The following is a 21,671-nucleotide window of genomic DNA, read 5'->3' as shown; positions in this document are numbered from 1 at the left end:
ACCAGGTTAATGAGAGTCAGTCAGTGAAGCAGTAAAGTCGTGGTCCACAACAGACTGATGGAACCTCAAGCAGAAGAATGTTACAGACCCCGTATGACTCAAGCCTCTAGCAGCCAGAGACTCCTGGCTTTTTGAATTGACTGAGAAAGTCTGACAGATGTACATGTTTGTTTGAACCTTGAAGCAGTGCCAGTCAGGTGAAGCTCCAAGCCAGTTGTACACACCCACACACACACATACTGCACATTGTTTTACTGTGAAGCCATAATAGTGTCACATGAGGTTTGACAATCACAGATAAGCAGACAGAGGGGACTTTGAAGGGTTCTTCAGTGATTTATGAAACCAGTGACTCAGGGCCCTGGAAACAGGAGGGGCCTTTAGAGGGGCCTTCCCAACTAAAATTAGAAATTGTTTACTTTCACTTTTAATATAAGCAGCAATTATAGCTCATTAAAGAAAGACAGATTTCGCTTATATCTCTGTACTCATCTACATCATTACAAAATCAGCAAAAACAAAGGCTGACGGAGGATTGGATCAAATGGAAGGATACATTTTGGGTTTTGTGACACAATTATGATGAGCAACTTCTGCTCTCCACTCCCTATTTGGCTGAACGCCAATCCGGCACCCGTGGGGGCTGAAAACAAAGTCTAAAAAGGCACGCGCTGTTACGACTTGACCCCGGGGTCCAGGCTTAGCGGGCCAAAACAATACCAGGACGAGCCAGGCCTTCCCAGCCCGACAGAGGAACACAAATAGTAACTTCTCGAAAGCCGCCGCTACAGAGAAGAAGGGAAACTGAAGGAGGAGGGGAAAAACAGCAGGACGAAGAAGAGGTGGAAATGGGTGGTGGCCAGGAAGCGGGACTCTTCCTGCCCTAATCACAAGTCAGAGAGTGTTTCCTTTCATTGTAGGAGCTCCAGATCCATTAACCAGCGAGACCCCTGCATGCACACACACACACACACACACACACACACACACACACAGACACGAACACCACTACGCACACATCCTTATATGAAAAGGGTTTCATAGACATATCTTTTACAGACATAACATATATGAACGTTCACTCAATCAAACATTATACGTGGGTTTGTTCATTGACACACACTCATGTTTCACACACACACACACACACACACACACACTGAGTCACAGGATCGCAGATCCTACTTGGCAGGGCCCGGCGCATTGTGCGGCCCTTTGGCTCTGCTCTGATAAACACTTCATTATGAAACCCTGAGGACACAGTAAATATTTGCCGAGGGCCCTTATCAGCCTGCCTTATCTTGGCGTGAACTCTCAGGCACCGCGTGACTCCTGGGCCCTTTATTTTCTTAAAGTCTTTGCCACCGCTGTCAACTTCGCAGAATAGCCTGCAGAAAACAGTTCCTGAAAGGGGAGTCCAGGGCCCTTTTTGCACCGCAACAACAGGAAAATGCAGGCAATGGGCGTTTTTATTTGGTCTGAAGGTGGCCGACCGCATGTTGCCCTGCTTACAGGCACCACCGGCCCTGTTTTACCTGCTCAAGTGACTGATAGTAGAAAAACATTTACAGCTGCGGAGTTAATCAGTTATGAGTCAATGTCTGGCGTTGAGTTCCCAGACGGACACATCCATCTCGGCCCGTCTGACCTCAGATATCACTCGCCATTCCAGCTTTCTGAAGGGTTCACTGTGAAAGATGAGTTAGTGAAGCGGCTCAGAGGATCATTCAGATGGGATTGATTTTGTCACGCCGATGAGCAATCAGTCCAGCTGTAAGCCAATACAACACAGTGTCACCATTCACTCCTTCATCTCATGTACTCAAGCACTGTACTTAAGTAGAAGGTACTCAAGGTACTTCTCTTGAGTATATCGTTGTAGTTTGTACTCAGTTTGTACTCAGTAGCAGCAGTAGAGTTTATGGGTTGTAGGCCTATTAGCGCTTTAAAGATATTTAAACTGGTTAAAAAAAGGAAAGTACTGGGTTGGTTGAAATCTAGGGCACAGAGCAGGTTTAATAATGAAGTCATAATGCAAAAGAGATCATTTCTATAACCCATCTGTAGATCATTACAGTCTTTAGTTTCCATGAAGCTGCTTTATAAAGACGTATGGACGAGATCTAAAAGGTGGATGGAAGATAAAAGATAAATATGGTGTTAAAGGAACATGTTTTAATTCCCCTACTCCAATAAGTAATGTTGCCCCATGGCTGCTTCCTTGCGGTTAAAGTTGATTTTAGTATCATGGAGCTTAAGAAAGACCAAAATGATCATGTGGGAACATGAGTTTACAGCCGAATCATTTAGGTCATAGAGTTACAGATGGATGATCGATCTATGCAGCAGATGAGGGCAGCCATTGTTGGTCTTCAGGAGGTGGAAGACGTGAGACCAGACGTGGTGGTGCTGACTCTGCAGAAGTTCTTATACGTTTACAGACTGTAAAGCAAATTAAGGACGATATAATGTTTGAAACTTTTCGCTGTTTATTTAGAATTCAGAGGTTGGGAATACTCATTCTGCAGGTACCCCCACACGGGGGATTAAATGGAGGCATATAACGCACATTCAGTCTGGTAGAGGACCATGCTATGACTTATTTATGACTGTTTTCGACACACTATACTATGACTGTTTTCTGTGGAGCCGATAAGCAGGGAGCAGGTATGCATGTAGCCTTAGAAAGTGGAGTGGGGAGTGAATTATAATGAAGCACCAGGCTTGTTCGGGGCGAGCCAGGCCGCACAACGTGTGTGTTGGTTAGATTTGAGTCCGACTTGATCCGGACAACCTCACGAGGTCGAGGCGACCGCCGTTTTCAGAGCCAGACGCCGCAGTTGCTCCGCAAGTCCCTGGGCATGATGGGAAACGCCTGGCTGTCACCCAACCAAACAGCTGATTGGCTCCTAGTTTTTGTTGACAACAAACACCATGTTTTGTAGAAAATCCTAATTTTCTGTGTAATTGCAATATTCAACGCTAGTTTGTAGGCTATTATTCTCATGCTGTGCAATGAAGGTTTAATCTGTTACCAAGCATGTTTGTGGTTGATCATAATAATAATAATAATGGTTATTTATAGCACAAACAAAGCAGCAGAGACATGGAGAGAACAAAGGATAGAATATATAACGGCAGCTACACACAGCTTTCTGTGACTTCCTGTGTTTTCTTTGAAAGCGTTGGACTTCACCTCAGTGTTTTGTCATCTTCCCATGCTGCTGATCTCGTCCACTCCTCGGCCGAGGCACAGTTCACCTCCAACAAGCCTAATAATGTAGGAGACAAATAATGGATAGCAGATTAAAACCCGCCTGGTGGCATTGTAAAAGACATTAAATCCCTCTAATGTGTCTCTTTTGTCTTGTGGCCTAGACACTCACTTTAAATGGCATCCGCTTCGTCACGTTGTTGCTTTCAAACGAGGGCTCCGGCGCGAGCAGGTCCCTTTCAGAAGCTTTGTAATTCAACATGGAACAACAGTGTTTTTGATAGAGACCTTACAGAACTAATAAAAGCAACAGTGAATGTTTCCTGTGATTAGTTCTCTATTTATCCGTATTGACGGGAGTTGATGTTGTTGTAAACCGTTGGCTGAGGCCCACCGGGGATTACGGCTAGTAGGAAAGTCATAACGAGGAATGTTGTGGTGATTTTTGGCGGCCCCGGGCCTTTGGAAAACCTCTCATTTGACTGCGGCATGGTCTCAGTCTACCCCGCATGGTTTTGGTTGTGTTCTGGTTCTCCCCATGCTAGAGCAGACCTAGTAAAACGGCATGGTCCACCAGCAGCATGTTGTTTGATCTATGTTGGCTACAATGTTTACCCCCCCCAATCACCAAGGCAGAGAAGAACACATTTCAAAAGTCTTGTTGACTTTCCCATATTTTGTTAAACGTTGACATGACAGAATGCATTTTACTGTTGGTACCCCCAACACAATCTCCAGTGATTTCATTCTGCACTTCTGCACCTATGGGGTGAGTCAATATATTGATACATTTTCTGTTCAAAATTTGGTTACAACCATCATCAAAGTTATGAAAAACACTCCGCCCCTCATCCAGACGGACTCTCAGCCTGAGCTACCGACACATTCTACCGACTCTCCTGTGGATCTGGGCTCCTGATCAATTTCCATTTTAAAATCCCAGACGTCATTCCCTCAGATGGTGCCGACCTACAGATCGTGTACTATTCCGTATTTATCCCTGTACCAGAGCCCACCTACAGGTCAGTTCTTCCTTGGTTTGGGATCGGGGACACCTGGAAACTAACAGGTCAGTGCTTTTATACTGTGTGCTGAGGACGGGCCCCTTCTGAGGGCCCCATGCCAAGTAGTGCCACAAGGCAGCTGGGCTCCTCCAGAGCTGCAACATCTGATGTGTTTACTGTGAGCGGTTCATGTAGTGTAGGAAATCACAGCCCGACAGTCTGAAGCGTTTGTTTTTTTGAAAATGATTTTTATTGGGAGAACTACAAAAAAAATGTACAGTACAAAGTTAAGTCTCACACTCAATTTGTAGTGAACTGACCCCCCCCCCCCCAAAAAAAGATCACAACTCGGTGCCTTTTTTGTCCGTTTGTTACATTCAAAAAGCTTTACTTCTGATAAAGTAGTCAAAAGTACATAGTGCGCTTCCCCCTGTACCTACTATGTACAAAACCAAACGTGTTCATCCACTTCCCTCTCCAGCAAACTCAAGACTCAAAACTAGATTTCAATATCAAAAAAAATAAAAATAAAAATAAAAAGAGCAAACGGAAATCTAATAAGAGGAATGGAGATTTAGAAAGGTTAGGGTTGTTTTTGTCAGCGTGTCCGAGTGGTAACAACCTTTAAGAAATAAAAAAATTTCAGAATCCAACACTACATTCAGTTCAACTGGTGTATATAAAAGATGCCATTTAGGAAAAATACTTTATTTGGTTAATTTTAAGGCATGTCAAGATGGTGAACCCCATATATAGGCACTACACAATAATACTGGGGCACAAGGGATGCTACATTCTTTAGCACGTGGCTGGAATCACAGTGTGACCTCGTGCAAACAGAGAGAAAAATAAATCAAAATTAAAATACTTTTTGGTTAATTTATTGACTTGGGTTCTTTGTCACTGAAGTCTGATCTAGATCGACAAAAAGAAGTAAGGTTTGGACGGTCTGTACAACCACATTGTTTATACATCCTACGGAAACATCTAAATAGGGATCCTCAAAAAAAAAAAAAAAAAGCCTTCTACAGCACTGACAACCTCAGGAACAAACAGCAATCACGCAAACTTTTTTTTTTTAATAAACGTAAACAAGGAAACAAAATTAATGAAATAAATATCACATACGTTGTCTTAAATTAAGATTTTTTTTTTTTTTACTCATTTACAATAAAAATAACCGAGTGAAGTTACAAAAAAAAAAAAAAAAAAAAAAGGAAAACAAAAACAACAAAATATATATATTACTGTGAAAAGAACATACACTCCACTTTATGCAGATTAATAATGGCGACCATAATTTAAACATAAAAGAATATAGATCTATTGCTTCATCATACTTGATAAATACAGTATGGACACAAATTACCAATGTAGCCTATACTTTTTTCACAAGATAATAAATAAGTTAAATAGTCCATAGCCAGTTATGCACAGCTATGTATATCACTCAAAAAACAGCTAAAAAAATATATATTCAACCATCAGCAGTGATTTCCCCAAACAAACCCAACTCAAGAGTGCTTTTCATCCAAGCAACGAACTAGACTAACCGACCGAACCACTGGGTGGCGCTGGGAGAAGACAGATCTGGAATGGAAGTTGAAGCTTTCAGAGAAGAAAAAGAAAAAACACACTTTGATAAAAAAGGACAAAAAAAAAATGTTACTTTGAGTCAAGGCATATTCTTGGCAGGATGGGAGGAAATCTGAAAACTGCTTACAGTCTCTTCTTCTTGTCAAGTCATGTTAACACACATCTAATCCCAGGAAAAGTGTGGCTTGCCTGATAGAGCAAAAAAAGGGAGAGGGGGGGGGGCTGCCATGAAGCCCTAGGGCAAGGCACTGATGGAATGCCTTCTGTTTGCTATCTAAGTTTTAATACAGCTATATTACATACATGGAGGAAAAAGAAATACTAAACTAATGCCAGGTCAAGGACACTTAAATGTCTGAAGCTTTACTGATCCCTGTGGGGGGGGGGGGGATCCTCTACTCTTGCCCCCCTCCAGGGAGGTCAGAGCAGGGTCAGCACCCCAGGAGCTGGTAGGGACTCAATGTCTTACTCAAAAAGGCACTTCTGCAGGGTGGTTTCTGCTGAAATGGGGGGGTGGAGGGCCCGGGGGCAAAAGGGGTCTTGACCGGGATCCTCTGCTTGAAGGACAGTTTACCTCACTCGCTGACAACCCGTGGCTCTTCAAACCACCCTGCCGGACCAGTCCATAAATCCATATGAAAACAAAAAAATGAAGAAAACACGATTAGTCATCTGAAATCGACAGCCTGCTGAAGATTGGCAAACGCTTTCCAGCGTCCAGACTCGGGGACTCAGAGCCGCTGAGGCTCCCGGAAGAGCTGAGGGACCCGCTCGCATAACTCTCCCGGTCGGAGAGCGAGTCCGGCGGGCTGGGAGGAGGCTCGAACACCGAAGACTCGCTGAGGCGGCGCAGCGCCTGCAAGTGGCTCATGTTGTATGTCGGAGGAGAGGGCGGGCACGCGCTGCTCTGCATGTTCCCGTAGTAGGCACCGGTGGAGTGGTTGTTGGCGTAACCGCTCGGGGTGTGCACAGCCAGGGGGGCCAGTAAGGCTTTTAAGTCCTGTCCGGGAAAGGAAAAGGCACTGTTGATGCAGGACACGGAGTTGGGAGAAAGCACGTCGTCGTAGAAGCTCGAGGTGGAGGTGCAGGAGGAGGAGGCGGTGGTGGGCGGCGGTGGGGTCCGCGACATGGGGCTGTCGAGCAGGGGAGACTCGAGCCCGTGGTGGGTGGAGAAGCCGGAGAAGCTTAGGCTGTGGTGAAGCTTTGGTCTGTCTCTCTGGGTGTAGCCGAGCTGCGGCAGGATGTCCCTCTGGCCGTAGCCGCACAGCTCGCGAGCAGACCTGGACTCCCCCGCCTGCATGTTAGCGTTGGCGGGCGGAGACGGCCGGCGCTCGTCGGCGTTGTGGATGAAGTGACACCGGGGACCGTACGGACAGAAACCGATGGTGTGGAAGGTGCGGCACGGCTCAGTTTTATACTTAGGGTGGCGGGACAAGCTCCTCAACTCGTGGTAGCCGTGAGCGAACTGACACTTCTCCCCGTACTTGCACGACCCGTTCTCCTCGAAGGGCCGGCAGAGCTCGGTCTTGTAGCGGGTGGAGTTGATCTGAGAGCCGGACTTCTGCTGCAGCACGCCCCGGTCTCCGTTGTCGCTGTAAGCGCGGTCGCGGAACTTGTTCTCCTTGTTCATGAGGGCCGTGGCGCTGATGTTGCTGCTCGGCGTGTTCTCCTTCAGGCTGCCGTAGGAGCCCATCGAGTATTTGTTGCCGTTGTTCATTGCCTCCAAGTTGCTGGTTGAGTTTCTGCGGAAAAATCCCGGTGTGAAGGGGCCACCGGAGCCCGGAGTCGTGACCGGAGCCCCGACCGCTTTCTTGTCCAGCATGCTGTTGATGTGGAGGGCGTTCATGTTCATGCTTTTATCTTGCTATAGGAGAAAAAAAGACACGAGTTAGTTACCAATGCACGTCTGGCACCAATTTTCTTACTATTTTGACCACATGGCACGTTTAGGCTGCGTTCGCCTGCAACGTGACAACCTGTTGCAGCTGAACACATGCAACAAGTCGGAGCGCGCTAACGTTAGCGCTTCAAATAAAACTCCCCATATCTTGTCAAACATTTACCTTGTAAAGCATGTCCATGTCGTAGAACGCAGACAAGACGGCCGCAGACATCTCTTTTCCCCAAGTTTGCTGCACTCCCTCTTTCATGGAGGAACGACCAGGATCCTTGAACGCGACGTGCGGAAGCGTTAGTTTGTGCCACGACTGGTTTTGGTTGAGGAGAAGTTGCCTTTAAAAGTTTGTGTGCAACTTAAGTCCGCAGAAGAAGGAGGTGGAGAAAAAAAAGGAGGGTGTAGGTTTTGTATTGTTGAGTCGTAGGTGGCTTTATGTCCTCCCCTCGAGAAGCGCTGAGCCAGAGTGCTTCACTGTGCGCTCGAGCCTTTTTACATGGGTATAAATGCCTGGCGGTGGCCAGGGAGGGGCGAACTGAAGTCGGTGCAAAGTTTTGCGAGGAGCCGCCTCCTCCCCTCCTCCCGGAGGAAACTTCCACTCACCGGTTGGCCGTCTATTCTCTAACACCACGCCTTGAAACCCAACCCCAGCAAACGCCCCCATCCTCCTCACACCCCTCTAACTCTACCCCCCCCCCCCCACCCACACCCACACCCACACACACACACACTTTTAATCACACAAACAATTTTGTGGAAGTTGGTTTTGCTTTTTTTTGGTCAACTCTCGCTGCGAAAGAATGTAGAAACACATCAGGAGGACGTCTACTGCGCATGCGAGCTGTTCAACAGGAAAATTAACCGTACACACATCCACACCTGGGTCACACGTTAGGGGGGAGAGGGGGGTGCGCTTTGCGCCTTGCCCAAAAGCAACACATATAAATTTTGAAGAGACTCCTCAAAAAAACGACAAGTGACAAGGCCACCCATCTCCACCTCTGGACCACCACACTTGGAAGCCGACAAATGTATTTGTAATGGAAGGAAACTCTCCCTCACTCTCTCAGGGTGAGACCACAAGTATGAGCGGAGAGGAGTCCAGGCAGAGTGCAAGTACAATTTTTAGCTGCAAACCGGTTGCATAATCGACTTCCACAGAGCAACAGCAGCCTATTCCTTCTTCTTCTACTACACATGGCAAAGTAGACATGTTAATGCCTAGCGCGCGCACATGACCTACTTCCCTATTGTCTCAAAACTAAACATCAATATGTGGACTCCACCTCGAGATTAGAAAGCGCTCCTAAAGAACACGTTGAGTCATTCGAAACGCAAATCGGATTTGCTTTTGGTGAAATCTTTTTGAGCCACTCTTTGAGTTCCAAACTCCGACTTGTTTTTCTCCCAATCTCAGCCCAGACTGCAGGAATGTGTTTTTTCAATGCGGCGCGGCAGAGCAACACTGCCCCCACAAGGGCAAGGTGAGAACTGCGCGGGGGAAAAAGACTGGAGCTCCCCCTGCTGGACAGAGCTGGAGCAAGATTTCAAGGCCCATTCAGATCCCATTTCGCAGTAATAATGTCACTCTCTTATGGTAGAGAATGTGTATTTTTTTATGTCCCCTGTGGTTTTTTTTATACAGTAGAGCTGCAGACACAGAGGGGCATCCATGTTTAGGGATGTTTTTGGTCATTTAACCACACAGCCTAACCCGTCACCACAGTCAAAGAGTGAAGTGCGGTTGCAATAAGCTGCCCCTGTCTCAGGGTGATGTAACCTTCTCAGGATGGCAGAATGTTCACATGAAAATGTCAAACTACTCCGCTGTGCTCTTGAAGTTAGCTCAAGTTTAATAAAAATAAAAAACCCACAGTGGAAAGATTGCAGTGTTGGCAGCAGAGACTCCAACGAGACAGGAGGGTGTAAAAACGCTGTGCGACACATATCACCAGAAATTGCCGGTTTCTGCGACACCTGGTAACCATTAAGCCTTTTCCACATGGGATCATAATTGGAAGAGTGGTTATAAAAATAAAAATAACAGATTTGTCTCCCTGTGACATGATTCAATATTTCTTTAAGTGCTGCATGGTTTGGTTGGAGAAGCCGGGAGGGAGGTAAAACAAAAAGTGGGAGGGGAAATAGCAACAGACGAAAAACAAGTGACATAAGAGCTTGGAATCTACTACTACCAACCCTAAAATTAGTCTGAGGGCTGCCCCAGGACTATTTGTGCTTTGCAAGTTGTGATAAATAGTTTAATGTGAAGGACAGACACGGCGAGGAACCTGAGAAATCCCTTGAACATGTCCTCGTCTGCAGAAAACACGCTCTCTCCCCCCATCACACGGCTCTGGATTTGAAATAAAGAAATTGGGGGATGTTGAGCTGTTCCAAAACATTACGTCAGTTTTACTGTAACAGGGAACATGGCTACCAGGGAGGGAGAAGGGTCCAGCTGTATGAGAGGGCAGCATGGATCCACACACACACACAGGACAGTAGTCCATTGTGCCGTCCTCCTAATTACATAACCAGGAAAAGTAGAGGGAAGCATAAAAACACAGTCCAATGGGAAGAATCCTGCAGTAAATTAAATATCGCAGGAAAGTAACACCTCGTATAAACATACAGTAGAAGTTGGAGGGGAACACTGGAACACAACTTTGGGGACGTATCAAGAGAAGTAAAGCCAGCGTCGCCGCACAATCGCGCCATTGAAGTCGACGCTCGAAGCTTTAGTCGTCGTTTTGTTCCCGACCCTTAAATCCCCGGTAAACTTGCGGACACTGTTGGATGTGTTTGTCGTGTGACACATTCCCTGCCGATAGGAGCACAGCGCCGGGTGTTGCTGTGCCCGAGCTCCGGCACAGAGTTATTGTTATGGCTTCGGCACGCAAACACTCACACAGCCTTCCAATTATTGTTGACATTCAGTGGGTTTTTTTCCTTTCGGGATAAAATAGGACTTGGGAAACCAAAGTGCAGTAATGTCAGACATAATGTTTAATTGAAAAAAAGACAGAGGAACAGCAATTGTAAAAATTAAAAACACATCTGGTAATCAATGAACACATGTCAGACAAAGTGAGAGACAAGGAGAGAATAAAAAAAACAAAGAATCCTGTTTCCTTCATTCCCTTGTTGTGATAATGATGAGAAGACTCGACCACAAAGCCAGTCTGTGGTCTCAAGCATTCATTGAAGCATTCATCTGATACTTTTCTTTCATTTCAATATTAAGATCCTTGACTTTACCAAATTTTACCCTAAAAAATAAAATTAAAAGCCAAACAGGGCGACCTCCTCTACCTCAGCCTCTCCAGCACATCTAGAGCCAGAGTGGCCCTCTGGTGCCGCAGCAGCAGCCGGGCGTGCTCCATGGTGGAGGAGAACTGGGGCAGGGCAGGGAGGGAGTCCAGGGCCCGCTGGGAGCCGAGGGCCTGGGTTCGGGCCCGAGTTGACAGCGTACGGATTCGGTGGACCTGGTCCGGCCCTGAGAACCCTGGGGCCCGGGTCCGCTTGGAGGCCAGGATGAGGGAGCCGACGTGTCCGTGAAGCAGCTTCACCCACTGGACCGGCTCGGCCCACAGGTTCAGATCCCCCTTCTCGAACAGGAAATCCTCTTCGTCCTGGTAACAAGCGAAATGGGAGTTTGGTTACTGGGACGTTGATTTAAATCAGTATTAATTAATTAAATGTATTCTTTGGGCTGCTTTGGCAACAGAACAAGCTGTAAACGCAACAATTATAAAGTTTCAGCCTAAAGCGACGTATCTCTGTCCACTATGTAGTGTACAATGCCTCTCAGCTGTTTAACGAAACGGACAGCTACACAACGTGTGGCCGGAGGGCAGAAACCTTGGTGGCCTAAAACACTCAGCTGTTTTGACTGCTGCACTACTGTGATCAGAATAAAACAAAATAAAGTGCCCTCTGTCCCTGTAATCCACACAGACACGGAGTTAGACCAACCCCGAATCACAGGCCAAGTGCCTTAAGTGGTGATTTTACACTTGGTGCATAAACGTCCTATTTGTTCCAACCTGGCAGCTAAGGAACAATCCGTGGTGCAGCCATAGAAAATGAAGCCGTGACAGCCTTCATGGTCATCAGTTTCACTTCATGGAAATCACAGCTGAGAACATGACGTCTAACACAGTGTTCCTGTGATGTTTTTGTGCTGCAGCGTAACGTCGTCAGTTAAGGTCACTAAGGCGAAGTCGCCCTCAAGGCTACGCGGCGGCTTCTCACCAGAACGGTGGCTTCGTCCGCAACCGCCTCCTCACCAGCGTCTTCATCTCCCAGCAGCCACTCTGTCAGAGCGAGGACGCCCGCCGGCGTCTGCCCCCACAGCTCGAAGAGGCGACACAGGAGCCCCACGCCCGAGTCCAGGGCCACCGGAGGACACACGGACGCACCTGTCACATCTGAGGGCAGAAGGAGGACACGCGTTTATGCAAAGTCTGTAAACAGTGTTTAACATTTGAGACACACGAGGTTGACAGCCACAACAAGTGTGTTCAAAGGCCGTCTTTGCACCAAATCACAAACAGCTTTTTTGCTGCGTGCGACTGTGTCGAGTTTTTCCCACCCGTAGCCGGCTTCTGTTGCCGTGTCATTAGGTGACCGTGTCAGCTGAGTGGCGGTTGGACTTCTGGTTTTGTTTCACCTTTAGTCTTAAGTTCAGCTTTGGAGTGACCCGAGGACCTCTGCCCCGGGATCTAAGGGGGTGCTCAAGCTCATAGAGAGGTAAGAGGTCAGGGAATCAACCGAGAAAGATTTAAACATGCAGAGTGCAGAACTGGGAAGAAATCTAGAAACAAAGCCCATAGAGATGTACTACGAGTGTGGCAAACACCTTGGTGATTCAGTTAGAAAAATCAGGACGCACCATTAAAAGTATTAGCTAGTACAGACTCGGAAACATCTGGAGCGCAGTGATGATATTAAACCTGAAATTTCACGGCTTTGCAAGGAGTGATGACTCCTTTGGTTATAGAAGCATATCCGGAGAAATGTGTGCGGCGCACGTGAATTTAACCATCATTATTTGATCATTTATTCAAAGTTATTGATGTGAGGTTTTGTAATTTGAGGTCTTTGTTCGAATGTGGTTTGAAATCTTCTCAGTTTGTGTCATTATCAAACAGCCTTTTAATCAAGTGTCGGGTCAGATGCGCGAGCACATCCTCGTATGAGCTCTTATCTATCCAAATAGGTCACACATTAGCACGCTAACTATTCTGAAAATCTCATCTGTACAAAAGCATTTTGTGTTTTAATTTATTGATCGAGTGTGAATCTCCTCTCAGTCATATGACAGCATGACTCGGCTAAGTGTGATTTTCTTGATAGTATATTTATCAACAGTATTAGTATTAATCACTTCTAAAAATGATTATGAATAGTTACGTGAGCCGTAATCAACAGAAGAGGTGGAAACATGTAACAGACAGAGTAAGAAGTCAAATAGACGGGGCCAGGAACACTGCAGCCACCAAGGAGACAGTCTACAATCACCTGATGTTTAAAAAAAAAAACATGTTGGGGAGCGCCTGGTTTCTTCCACCAGCCTAAAAGTTAACCGCCGAGATCCCCTGCAGGAGAAACCCGGTTTCTCTGCCAATGAACGGCGCACACAGGTTTCTAATTGGGTTTTCTACGGGAGGGCATGTGCATGACGAAGCAGACCCGGCCCGCCGAGTATCGTGTGATGCGGTGGCATGAAAGGAAAAAACATTACCCGTAGTGGCATGTCCCTGTATCCAAAATAATTGAATCCAAGTTAAGTCTGACTGAAATGAATAATTCTAAATACGTCCCGTTTCCACAGATGAACAGAACACTTTGTGTCAAATTCAGATGCAGGAAAAAATGTGTCTGACGCAAGCCCAAGGGGAAAAAAACCTTTTCAGGTGGCAGGATTATCAAATATGAAATAAATATAATCTGATTGATGAGCACCTGCATGTAGAGAATTTTCCACTTTCACCTGATTTCCCCCAAGAATTTATCTGGTATGTAACTGTTGGTGCTTGAGGAGTTTAAATGAAGCCTGGCTGACTGTAGATCCAAACTGTGTGTGTGTGTGTGTGTGTGTGTGTGTCTCCTCTGGGCTTGGAGGGCCTTCTGGGAAACAAAACTATAACTCACACACAGCCGACCACGACCAGGGCGTGTGTGAGTGGACTCACAACTATCCTGCGCGTTGCACCAATATGCGCGTGCGCGCTCCGTTTCCTGTTGACATGCTAATGAATGGATGTAGGAATGGATCGCCCGCATGCGTGAACATGACGTTCACGTGGTTCTTACATTTAGTGACTAAATAAATTATGTTTTTTATGTGTTTTTTTTAAAAAGTAGTCTCGCTACAAATAGCCCTCTGTTGCCATAATGCTTCTACACATAACCAGAGGCCCGGCATGAGCCCACGCTCGCTGTGTTCGCTACGAGAGCGGAGGAAGTGCGAGTGTGAGGACATGCACTTCAAACGGAAGGAAAACATAACGTACAACTTCATTTAACGACTCCAGTTGTCCACGCAGCAACACAGAGGTTGTTTGTGTGTGTGTGTGTGTTATTCTCCCACCTTGACCATCCTCACCACACCTGACACCAAGATAACACCACAGACTTCAAAAGGCTTTGAGAGACACTAGCCAAAACACTAGCACAATGGGAAGAGAGGAGGGAGGTATACAGACCCCACATCAGCACACATATAGTACAAAACACACACACACACACACACACACACACACACACACACACACACGCACACGCACACGCACACACACACAGGGTCGGGAACCCAGATTGTTTTTCCTCTTTAGAGAGGAGGCGTAAAATCGGAGCAGAGCCTGAAGTCTGAGCGGCGAGGGAAACCCGCTCTGTGAACATTAGAGGCTGCTGATTGGACCGCATTAGAGGAGATTTAAGAGTTTAGGAGCTTGAGTGACGAATTCCTTTCTTTACCGAGAAGCTGCCTCTCTCTCTCTGGGACAGCCCGGCCTCTGATGTCAAGCCTTTACAGGCCCCCCCCTCCCCCTCGCCAACATTAAGGGACATAATAGGAAATTTTAGCTGCATTCAATTTATCTGCTTTTCTACGGCGGTTTCACACGTCGCTTAATGCGATTTCCCCCTCTGCGAGCTTTTGGCGCAAAATGCTCAGTTTCTCAAGGGGATTGTCTTTCACGCTGTTGCTGGCGTGTGTGTGAGTGTGTGCGTGTGTGTGTGTGTGTGTGTGTGTGTGTGTGTGTGTGTGTGCTGGCTTGAGTTTAGTCCTATGTAGGTATTGTTTGAGTTTGTGTGAGTTTATGTAAGACAATCTTGTCTCCGCAAATGACAATATCAGAGCCAGTTGGTGGATGAATGGGTCCGATGTACGATGGGGTGAGGCTGTGTGTGTGTGTGAGTGTGTGTGTGTGCCATTGGCATCCACTGGCACACACTCCGTCCGCTGGCACTCTTTTGGTACATTTGAGCTGGGCAGGGCTCTGTGTGAGGGGAAAACTTAACCTTGTGCCACTTGTGGAAACAGTATAACAGTTGTACCATTATGAGCTTTTTTATTTTTTAAACTGAATTACGATCTTTGGTCATGTCCGACAACCAAGTTTTTAAAAAGTGCTTAGTATGTAAATTTCCAAGAACCATAACAAGTCCTTTATCGTGCACACACAGGCATCATTGTGTTTTTGTCCAGTGGGAAGAGGCACTATACTCATCACTGAATACAGCACAGCCAAGGCTGCGGGTATTATCTGCTTATGAAGACCATGTGGTACGGTTAAAAGCTCCGGAAAAAGCTGATAAAAGCACCTGGAGTTAGTGGTCTTGTCAACACTATTTCAAAGGTCAAGAATGAACGTCCATAATGTTGCTTTCGTTTATAAGTTGAAATGATGAGCGGCATTCCAAAGTCATCGTTTGATTCATGTACATTGGTTGGTACACTAACAGCAAATACAATACACTATTACAATTATTGTACAGTGCATACAGTACACAATGAGTATTGTTAACGTTTTGTGGACTGACATGGATTCAGGCTAGAAACGTTGATAGCTAATTCCTGACAATTTCAATTAAAACTGGGGCTGGAGTTAATTCAAAACATTCAGCTCCAGAAGAAGAGGCGGGGTGCAAAGGTTGTCTAGAGGTGTGACCAACATCAAAGGTTCGAGTCACGCAGAAGACCATTGTTGCAACACCTCGCTCACTCCCATTACTTCTCCTCCTCTCTCTGCTGTCAGATCTCTAATAAAAAGGTATAAAAATGCTTTTCTCATACAAAACTACAGCGATCTAATCTTGCATAGTACCGAGTCACTTCCTTCCCTGTTCTAGCCGGCTTATCTGAACGTATTGCACATTAAGTATTGTGTAGTTTAGTTGACTTTTTCCTTCACATTAGTTTTTTTACTCAGGCTGATGGGTTGTGTCCATGCAAAAACTACATTTCAAAAAAATCCCACAATCCTTGGTGGAAATAATAAGAGATGGAAAAAAATGCATATTATTCCTGAAGGCTTTGTGCTGAATTGTGGGTAACTGTTTATAAACTCCAACAGAACAACACAGGATTGTTTTTTTTGAACATCAAGGTTCCGCACAGCGCAGCAGCCTCACTGTGTCTGATCAACAGTCGTGTCATTTAAGTCATTGAATTAAATTAAGAGAGTGAAGAGACCTTCGCTGTTCACTAAATCCTTCCTGAGCCTTTGCAGCTGAGGGGGGGGGGGGTTCAGATGTCCCTTTGAGGGGGGGGGGGGGGGTGTTTCGACGGCCTGTCAGGACAAGTGAAATGAGAGGAAGCGCTTCCCGTCCCACACTCCTCCGCTGGTGTCATCACGTCCACTGTAGTGGGAAGTTCATTCCTCTGTTCAGCCACCCACCTCTGAGGGATTTGGGTCAGGGGCTACAACCCCCCCCCCTCCCTGGGGGTCTGTAAGCCGTCCCGACGGACCACCGTACTGGTCCCTAAACCACACCTGCTCTGCTGAACAGTCTTTATTCCATACAGTGCGGGACCTAATCTGAGATCAGATGGCCAGTTGGGGCTTCTGAAAAAAACATTTGATTTCGCTTGAGAGTGCATCATGGTAGTGTGAAAACAAAGAAGAAAAAACTGACGGCGAACAAATTTCCAGCCAACAACGGCCAGAACACAACATCAACCTTCTCGAACGCCCAAAGCAGCACTCCATCTCACAAAGAGCTCGCGCTGCAGACGCCGGAGTGGAGCCGAGACACCAGGAAGCAAAGGTGTGAGATGGAGAGGTGCGAAATAAAAACACACTTTACAGCCCCAACTTCCTCTGGTGCTTGGCGAGAAAACAGCATGGAGAGCAAGAGCAGCAGCAACAACAACAGCATCATCAGGAAACATTACCATGAAGATAACAGTAGGAAACTCAGTGAATGGTGAGCATTAACATAGAAATAATGGAGCAGCGATTGTCATGAAGCACAGTCAGTGGTTAGTTCGGTCAAAGGATCAAATACAAGTCAATGTCTGCCAATCAGAGGCCGTCTCTGTCACGGCGTCTCCTGTGGTTGTCACATTTCCTATGAGACACAAATCAAAGACAACCGACAGGTGATGTAATGTTTTGACTAAATTGGTAAAAAAAAAAGAAAAAGTAGGTTGTTTGCCTGTAAATTCTCTGCAGAATATTTAAATTGCTTGTGTTTGTTGATCAGGTCCAAGCAGCAAATGAGTGGATTCTTTTGCCACATGGGAAGAAATGCCAGAAAAATTTCACAATAAAAGCATTTTTCAAGACGATTCTGTGACTCTAACCGATAACTGACTTTGGACTCCTGGGTGGGTTGACTTCACAGCGCTTTTCAGACGCAGGATATGCAACAGGGTTGAGAAGCGAATGGTCAAAGTTGAACATTTTTACGAAGCGTTCCAGACAACTCAGAGGTCCGAATGTTCCCAGTTCTGCACGGCGCAAAAACAATCAACATGTCTGACCTGACAAACTGATGTTTCTTTGGCAAGAGTCCACACAACAGGGCAGCATTCACATTTTTCTGCTGTTTTTTGTTTTCACATTTTATCGAATGACTTTGGTGCAGCGTGGATTACTGTTTCACGTAACCAGCTACCTAATAACACGGCCACATATTTCATTTAAATGTAGAATGGGTTTATATATTAGTGTGTACTATTTTAATTCAGTACAGCTTAATGTACTTAGCGTTGCCTTCGAGTTGATGGTTGAAGTAGGGAGTAGGAAGTCAGACTTTGAGTGGTGTTCCACTGTATGTATCTTTAGTGGGACGTTGGACATTTTCGAGTACCGAGTTGTCTGGATTGCAGCATTAGTTCGTAGTAAGGGTCCTGCACAGTCGCTTTCTTTCTATTAAAGAAAATATAATATAATCTGGGCTACATTTTAAAATTCGGAAAGCCACAAAAATCCACATAAATGAGAACTATACCAAAAAAGGTTTGATGTATTTATTTTATTGGGCGTTCACACTGTTTTGTGGTTTACTAAGTTGATCTAAATCTCTTTGAATCCTGGTGATTTCAACTCTCTGCAGTTTAGAGTGAGCATTCAAACGACCGACACTCTGCGCTCCCGTTTTATCCTCAAGACACATCGCGATCAAGTGTTACGACCCACAGCTGTAGACGGCAATGAATACAATGCACACACACTTCAACACGGCCTGCAGACACCAGTCATTACTGCGGACATGTGACTTTATTTCACACCACACCAATTTGTTAAAATCCCATTCCGCATGCCGCCTTTCCGGTCGAACATTGTGAAAGCAGCAGACAGACGCACACCGTGTCTGTTGGTGTGTTTTCACCGGAGCGTAAATTAACGGCGTATTTATTGCAAAAGTAACAAGGTTCAAAGCAGCAAATCAAAAAAAGTCGAGCAACTCTTCTGTTTCTGTGCGTCTTTATGGGTTCTTCTTAAATTAGGTTTAAGTTCGGTTTTGGTTCGGTTCGGCGACTCGTCCAACACAAACCAAACGCAGAGCCAGGTTTGATGGTCGAGTGAGTACTGTTCTAAAAGAGGACGAGGCATGTTTAATGAGTGTCCTTCAGCCCCGCCAGGCCACTCACTTCCATTCATCTACGTCATCCACTGTGAATGAATGAACTGGGTGTGTTGGGGGGGGGGGGGGGGGGGGGGGGGGGGGGTTGGTTTGCTAATGGTTCACTGAGAAACAGGAAAACACAGGCATGTCAACAGAGTGTGCGAGTTCAAACACTACTTCAGAACGGTGGGTAAAACAGGAGGAAGGATAGGAGACTTGAAACAACTCAAAATGTCTATACTGATGGCAAGTTAATCATTTCATATACTAGTTATTTTTTTACCTTCTAGCGGAGTTAAATGAAGTTTCTATGGATTAATTGTTTAAAAATCACCTAATTCCAGGTTAACCAGATCGGTACATATCTTTTAACAAATCTATCAACTGTTGAATATCTGAGTCAGCCATAACATCCTCTGCACTCGTATTTTGAGATGCCATTTTCACTGTTGGACACTTAGGTAGTTTGTAATACAAGCGAAGAGAACGAGGACGTTTTAAAGCCCCCCCCGGCTCCTCCCAAGAGAAAGGGTCAAGTCAAATGACGGCGCCAAATGCAGGAATAGCTACGGATTTAGAAGCCGCGAACTCAGCTTTCTGGGTCAACACGGAGGAATTTACTGCTTCAATCGACTACGTTTAGCATCAACACTGAGTGGACATCCACACGAAAATTACTTTAAGTACTTACATAAAGTATCGGTTTTAGTATGTTAATCTTAAGAAAGATCAATAAATAATGTCCAACATATGTGACTTTTATTGAACTTCATGTTTTGTAGGATAAACGTCTTTCATAAACGATTTGAAAAAAACGTAAAAGTGGAGGATCACGGTTTAGCTATATACAGTACATATACACATATATATATATACACACATTTATATATAAAAAGTGAACCCTCTGTTCCTGCCCCGAGTCCGTCACAGTGCTGGAAGGCCAGCGCGGGTGAGTGGAGTTTGATTTCAGACCCAATTAGCCTGGAGGTATTTGGGTGATGCTGGGGGTGGTGGGGCGGCGGTGGAGGGTGGGATGGGGTTAAATTAGATTTTCTCTTCCTGTCCAGGACAATGGCTCCACTGTAGTTTGAATTCGACGAACCTGATGCGAATCTGAACTAAACTTCTCTCCCACACGCCAAACAGGTTTATTTGGATTTCACCGGGCTTAAAATCAGAGGTCGCGTTTTTTTCCGGAGTAAAAGAGAAACATTTAACTCTTTCACGTGAAACAAAAAAAAATTGCAAAGCATTCAATCACTTCATCAAAAGGCAAGGATTGGCCCTACTCTTACTTAATGTTTTTAAAAGTTTGTATACCAGTGACACAAAAAAAGTCCCGTTACTTTAAGAGAAACAAAAAACAAGTACTGAGTGCTTTAAAGTCATTTTAGAGCTTTCGCCAACATTTTGAAAGAATGGTTCAATATTTTGAGAAGCTTTCTTGCTTTGCTTTCTTTCTGAGAGTCAGATGAACAGATTGATGTACTGGACAGAGCCATGCTAGCCGTTTCCCCCTGTTTCCAGGCTTAATGCTAAGCTAGGCCCATCGCCTACTAGCTTAAGATTCATATTTAGCATACAGACATGACATTGGTACCGATTTTCTCATCTACATTTTGGAAAGAAACTGTCACACTATTCTTTTAATGGCTGTTAGATATACTTGGTGTATACACGCCGTCTGTTGCTAATTTAGCTAAACATCTGGTTCACATGTGATCTATACTGTCCGGCAATGAAATGATCAGCAGCTAAACAGAGATAAAGCAATCCAATTACGTTTAAATGTATTTCCTTCCTAAGGGGGGGGGGGGGGGGGGGGGGTTACATTCTGTTATTGTTTGTGTGTTGCAGAACCCGTCTCTGTTCCCACATCACTGCCTGTCCTCCATATCAAAGGGCCAGGAGTCGTCGCCTCCATCTGAAGTAGCTAACACCTCAGATACTTGACTCTGCAACGGCAGGTCATAAAACACACACACTATGGGCAGACTAGCTGGCCTGCAGGCAGGGTATGGGAAAGACACACACACACACACACACACACACACACACACACACACACACACACACACACACACACACACACACACACACACACACACACACACACACACACACACACACACACACACACACACACACACACACACACACACACAGTGACCTGCAAACACACAGTGTTGTTTTTCCATCGGCGCAGCATTGCACTACATAGCCGTGGTGTTGAGTAGCATGCCAGGCTATCCCCTTCCTATTTCCTATTTGAGATATTATGCAGGTCATCAAGCCAAAGGCCTCTGCCATGGCGGACCAGAACTTCACCACGTAAACCTCGTAAAAACACTTTCTGACATTTGGCACGGGCCAGAATTTAATCTTGGTGCAAACGGAATTTCAACAATCATACAAAAAAAGGAGAAAGAAACTCTACTTTAACAGAACTCTTTGACACACTCGGACATGTTCTCCTAAAGACAGCAGTGAGTTGGTTCATGATGACTTCATAAAATGCCGAAGCTCTCCAAGCACCAAAATGTCCTCCCAGCCCACTGCCGTGTATCTAACTTTAGAAACATCACTTAAGTTTGAGCTCTCAAAGCACAACGATGACATATTTTTCCAATTGAAGGTTTTTGTTTTGTTTTACACTCGAGTGATTTCTTTCAAGGTTTTTCTGTCGTTTCTCATTTACGTGAGGAATTCAACTGTTTTTTTCTGGCCAAGTCGCTCGTTCGTTCATTTCAGCTCGCCAATTTGCCGCCTCGTTTTCGTCTTTCCGTGTTGCGCGCTACATTCCTGTTGTGCGTACGGCGAGTGTCGGAAATAAAGTCAGGAATTTGGGGCAGTTTTCATGAAATTCCATAAAAAACAG

At 45.5% G+C, this 21,671-nt stretch overlaps 2 protein-coding genes across 3 annotated transcripts in view; both read right to left on the bottom strand.

The window, feature by feature from the left end:
- Positions 1-4,910: 4,910 nt before the first annotated feature.
- zfp36l2 (zinc finger protein 36, C3H type-like 2) lies at positions 4,911-8,169 on the bottom strand. Its single transcript, XM_076077339.1, has 2 exons — positions 7,878-8,169; positions 4,911-7,678 (listed from the first exon to the last, which is right to left on the bottom strand). Exons 1-2 carry the CDS (start codon positions 7,962-7,964, stop codon positions 6,479-6,481), a joined length of 1,287 nt encoding a protein of 428 aa, XP_075933454.1. The 5' UTR covers positions 7,965-8,169; the 3' UTR covers positions 4,911-6,478.
- A 2,525-nt stretch (positions 8,170-10,694) lies between these two features.
- thada (THADA armadillo repeat containing) overlaps positions 10,695-21,671 on the bottom strand; it is a 97,545-nt gene continuing 86,568 nt past the window's right edge. For both annotated transcript variants that reach the window (XM_076076818.1, XM_076076819.1), the window contains exons 37-38: positions 11,966-12,141; positions 10,695-11,343 (exon numbers count right to left, since the gene is read on the bottom strand). In XM_076076818.1, the coding sequence (XP_075932933.1) occupies positions 11,020-11,343; positions 11,966-12,141 (500 nt within the window). In that variant the 3' untranslated portion in view covers positions 10,695-11,019. The remainder of the gene's footprint in view (positions 11,344-11,965; positions 12,142-21,671) is intronic.

This window comes from Anarhichas minor, unplaced genomic scaffold (assembly GCF_050575085.1).
Source record: "Anarhichas minor isolate MPS153535 unplaced genomic scaffold, ASM5057508v1 ptg000058l, whole genome shotgun sequence".
In the NCBI taxonomy this organism is placed as follows: domain Eukaryota; kingdom Metazoa; phylum Chordata; class Actinopteri; order Perciformes; family Anarhichadidae; genus Anarhichas; species Anarhichas minor.
The sequence above is the reverse complement of the archived record's forward strand: the minus strand, read 5'-3'. Positions and strand labels throughout refer to the sequence as shown.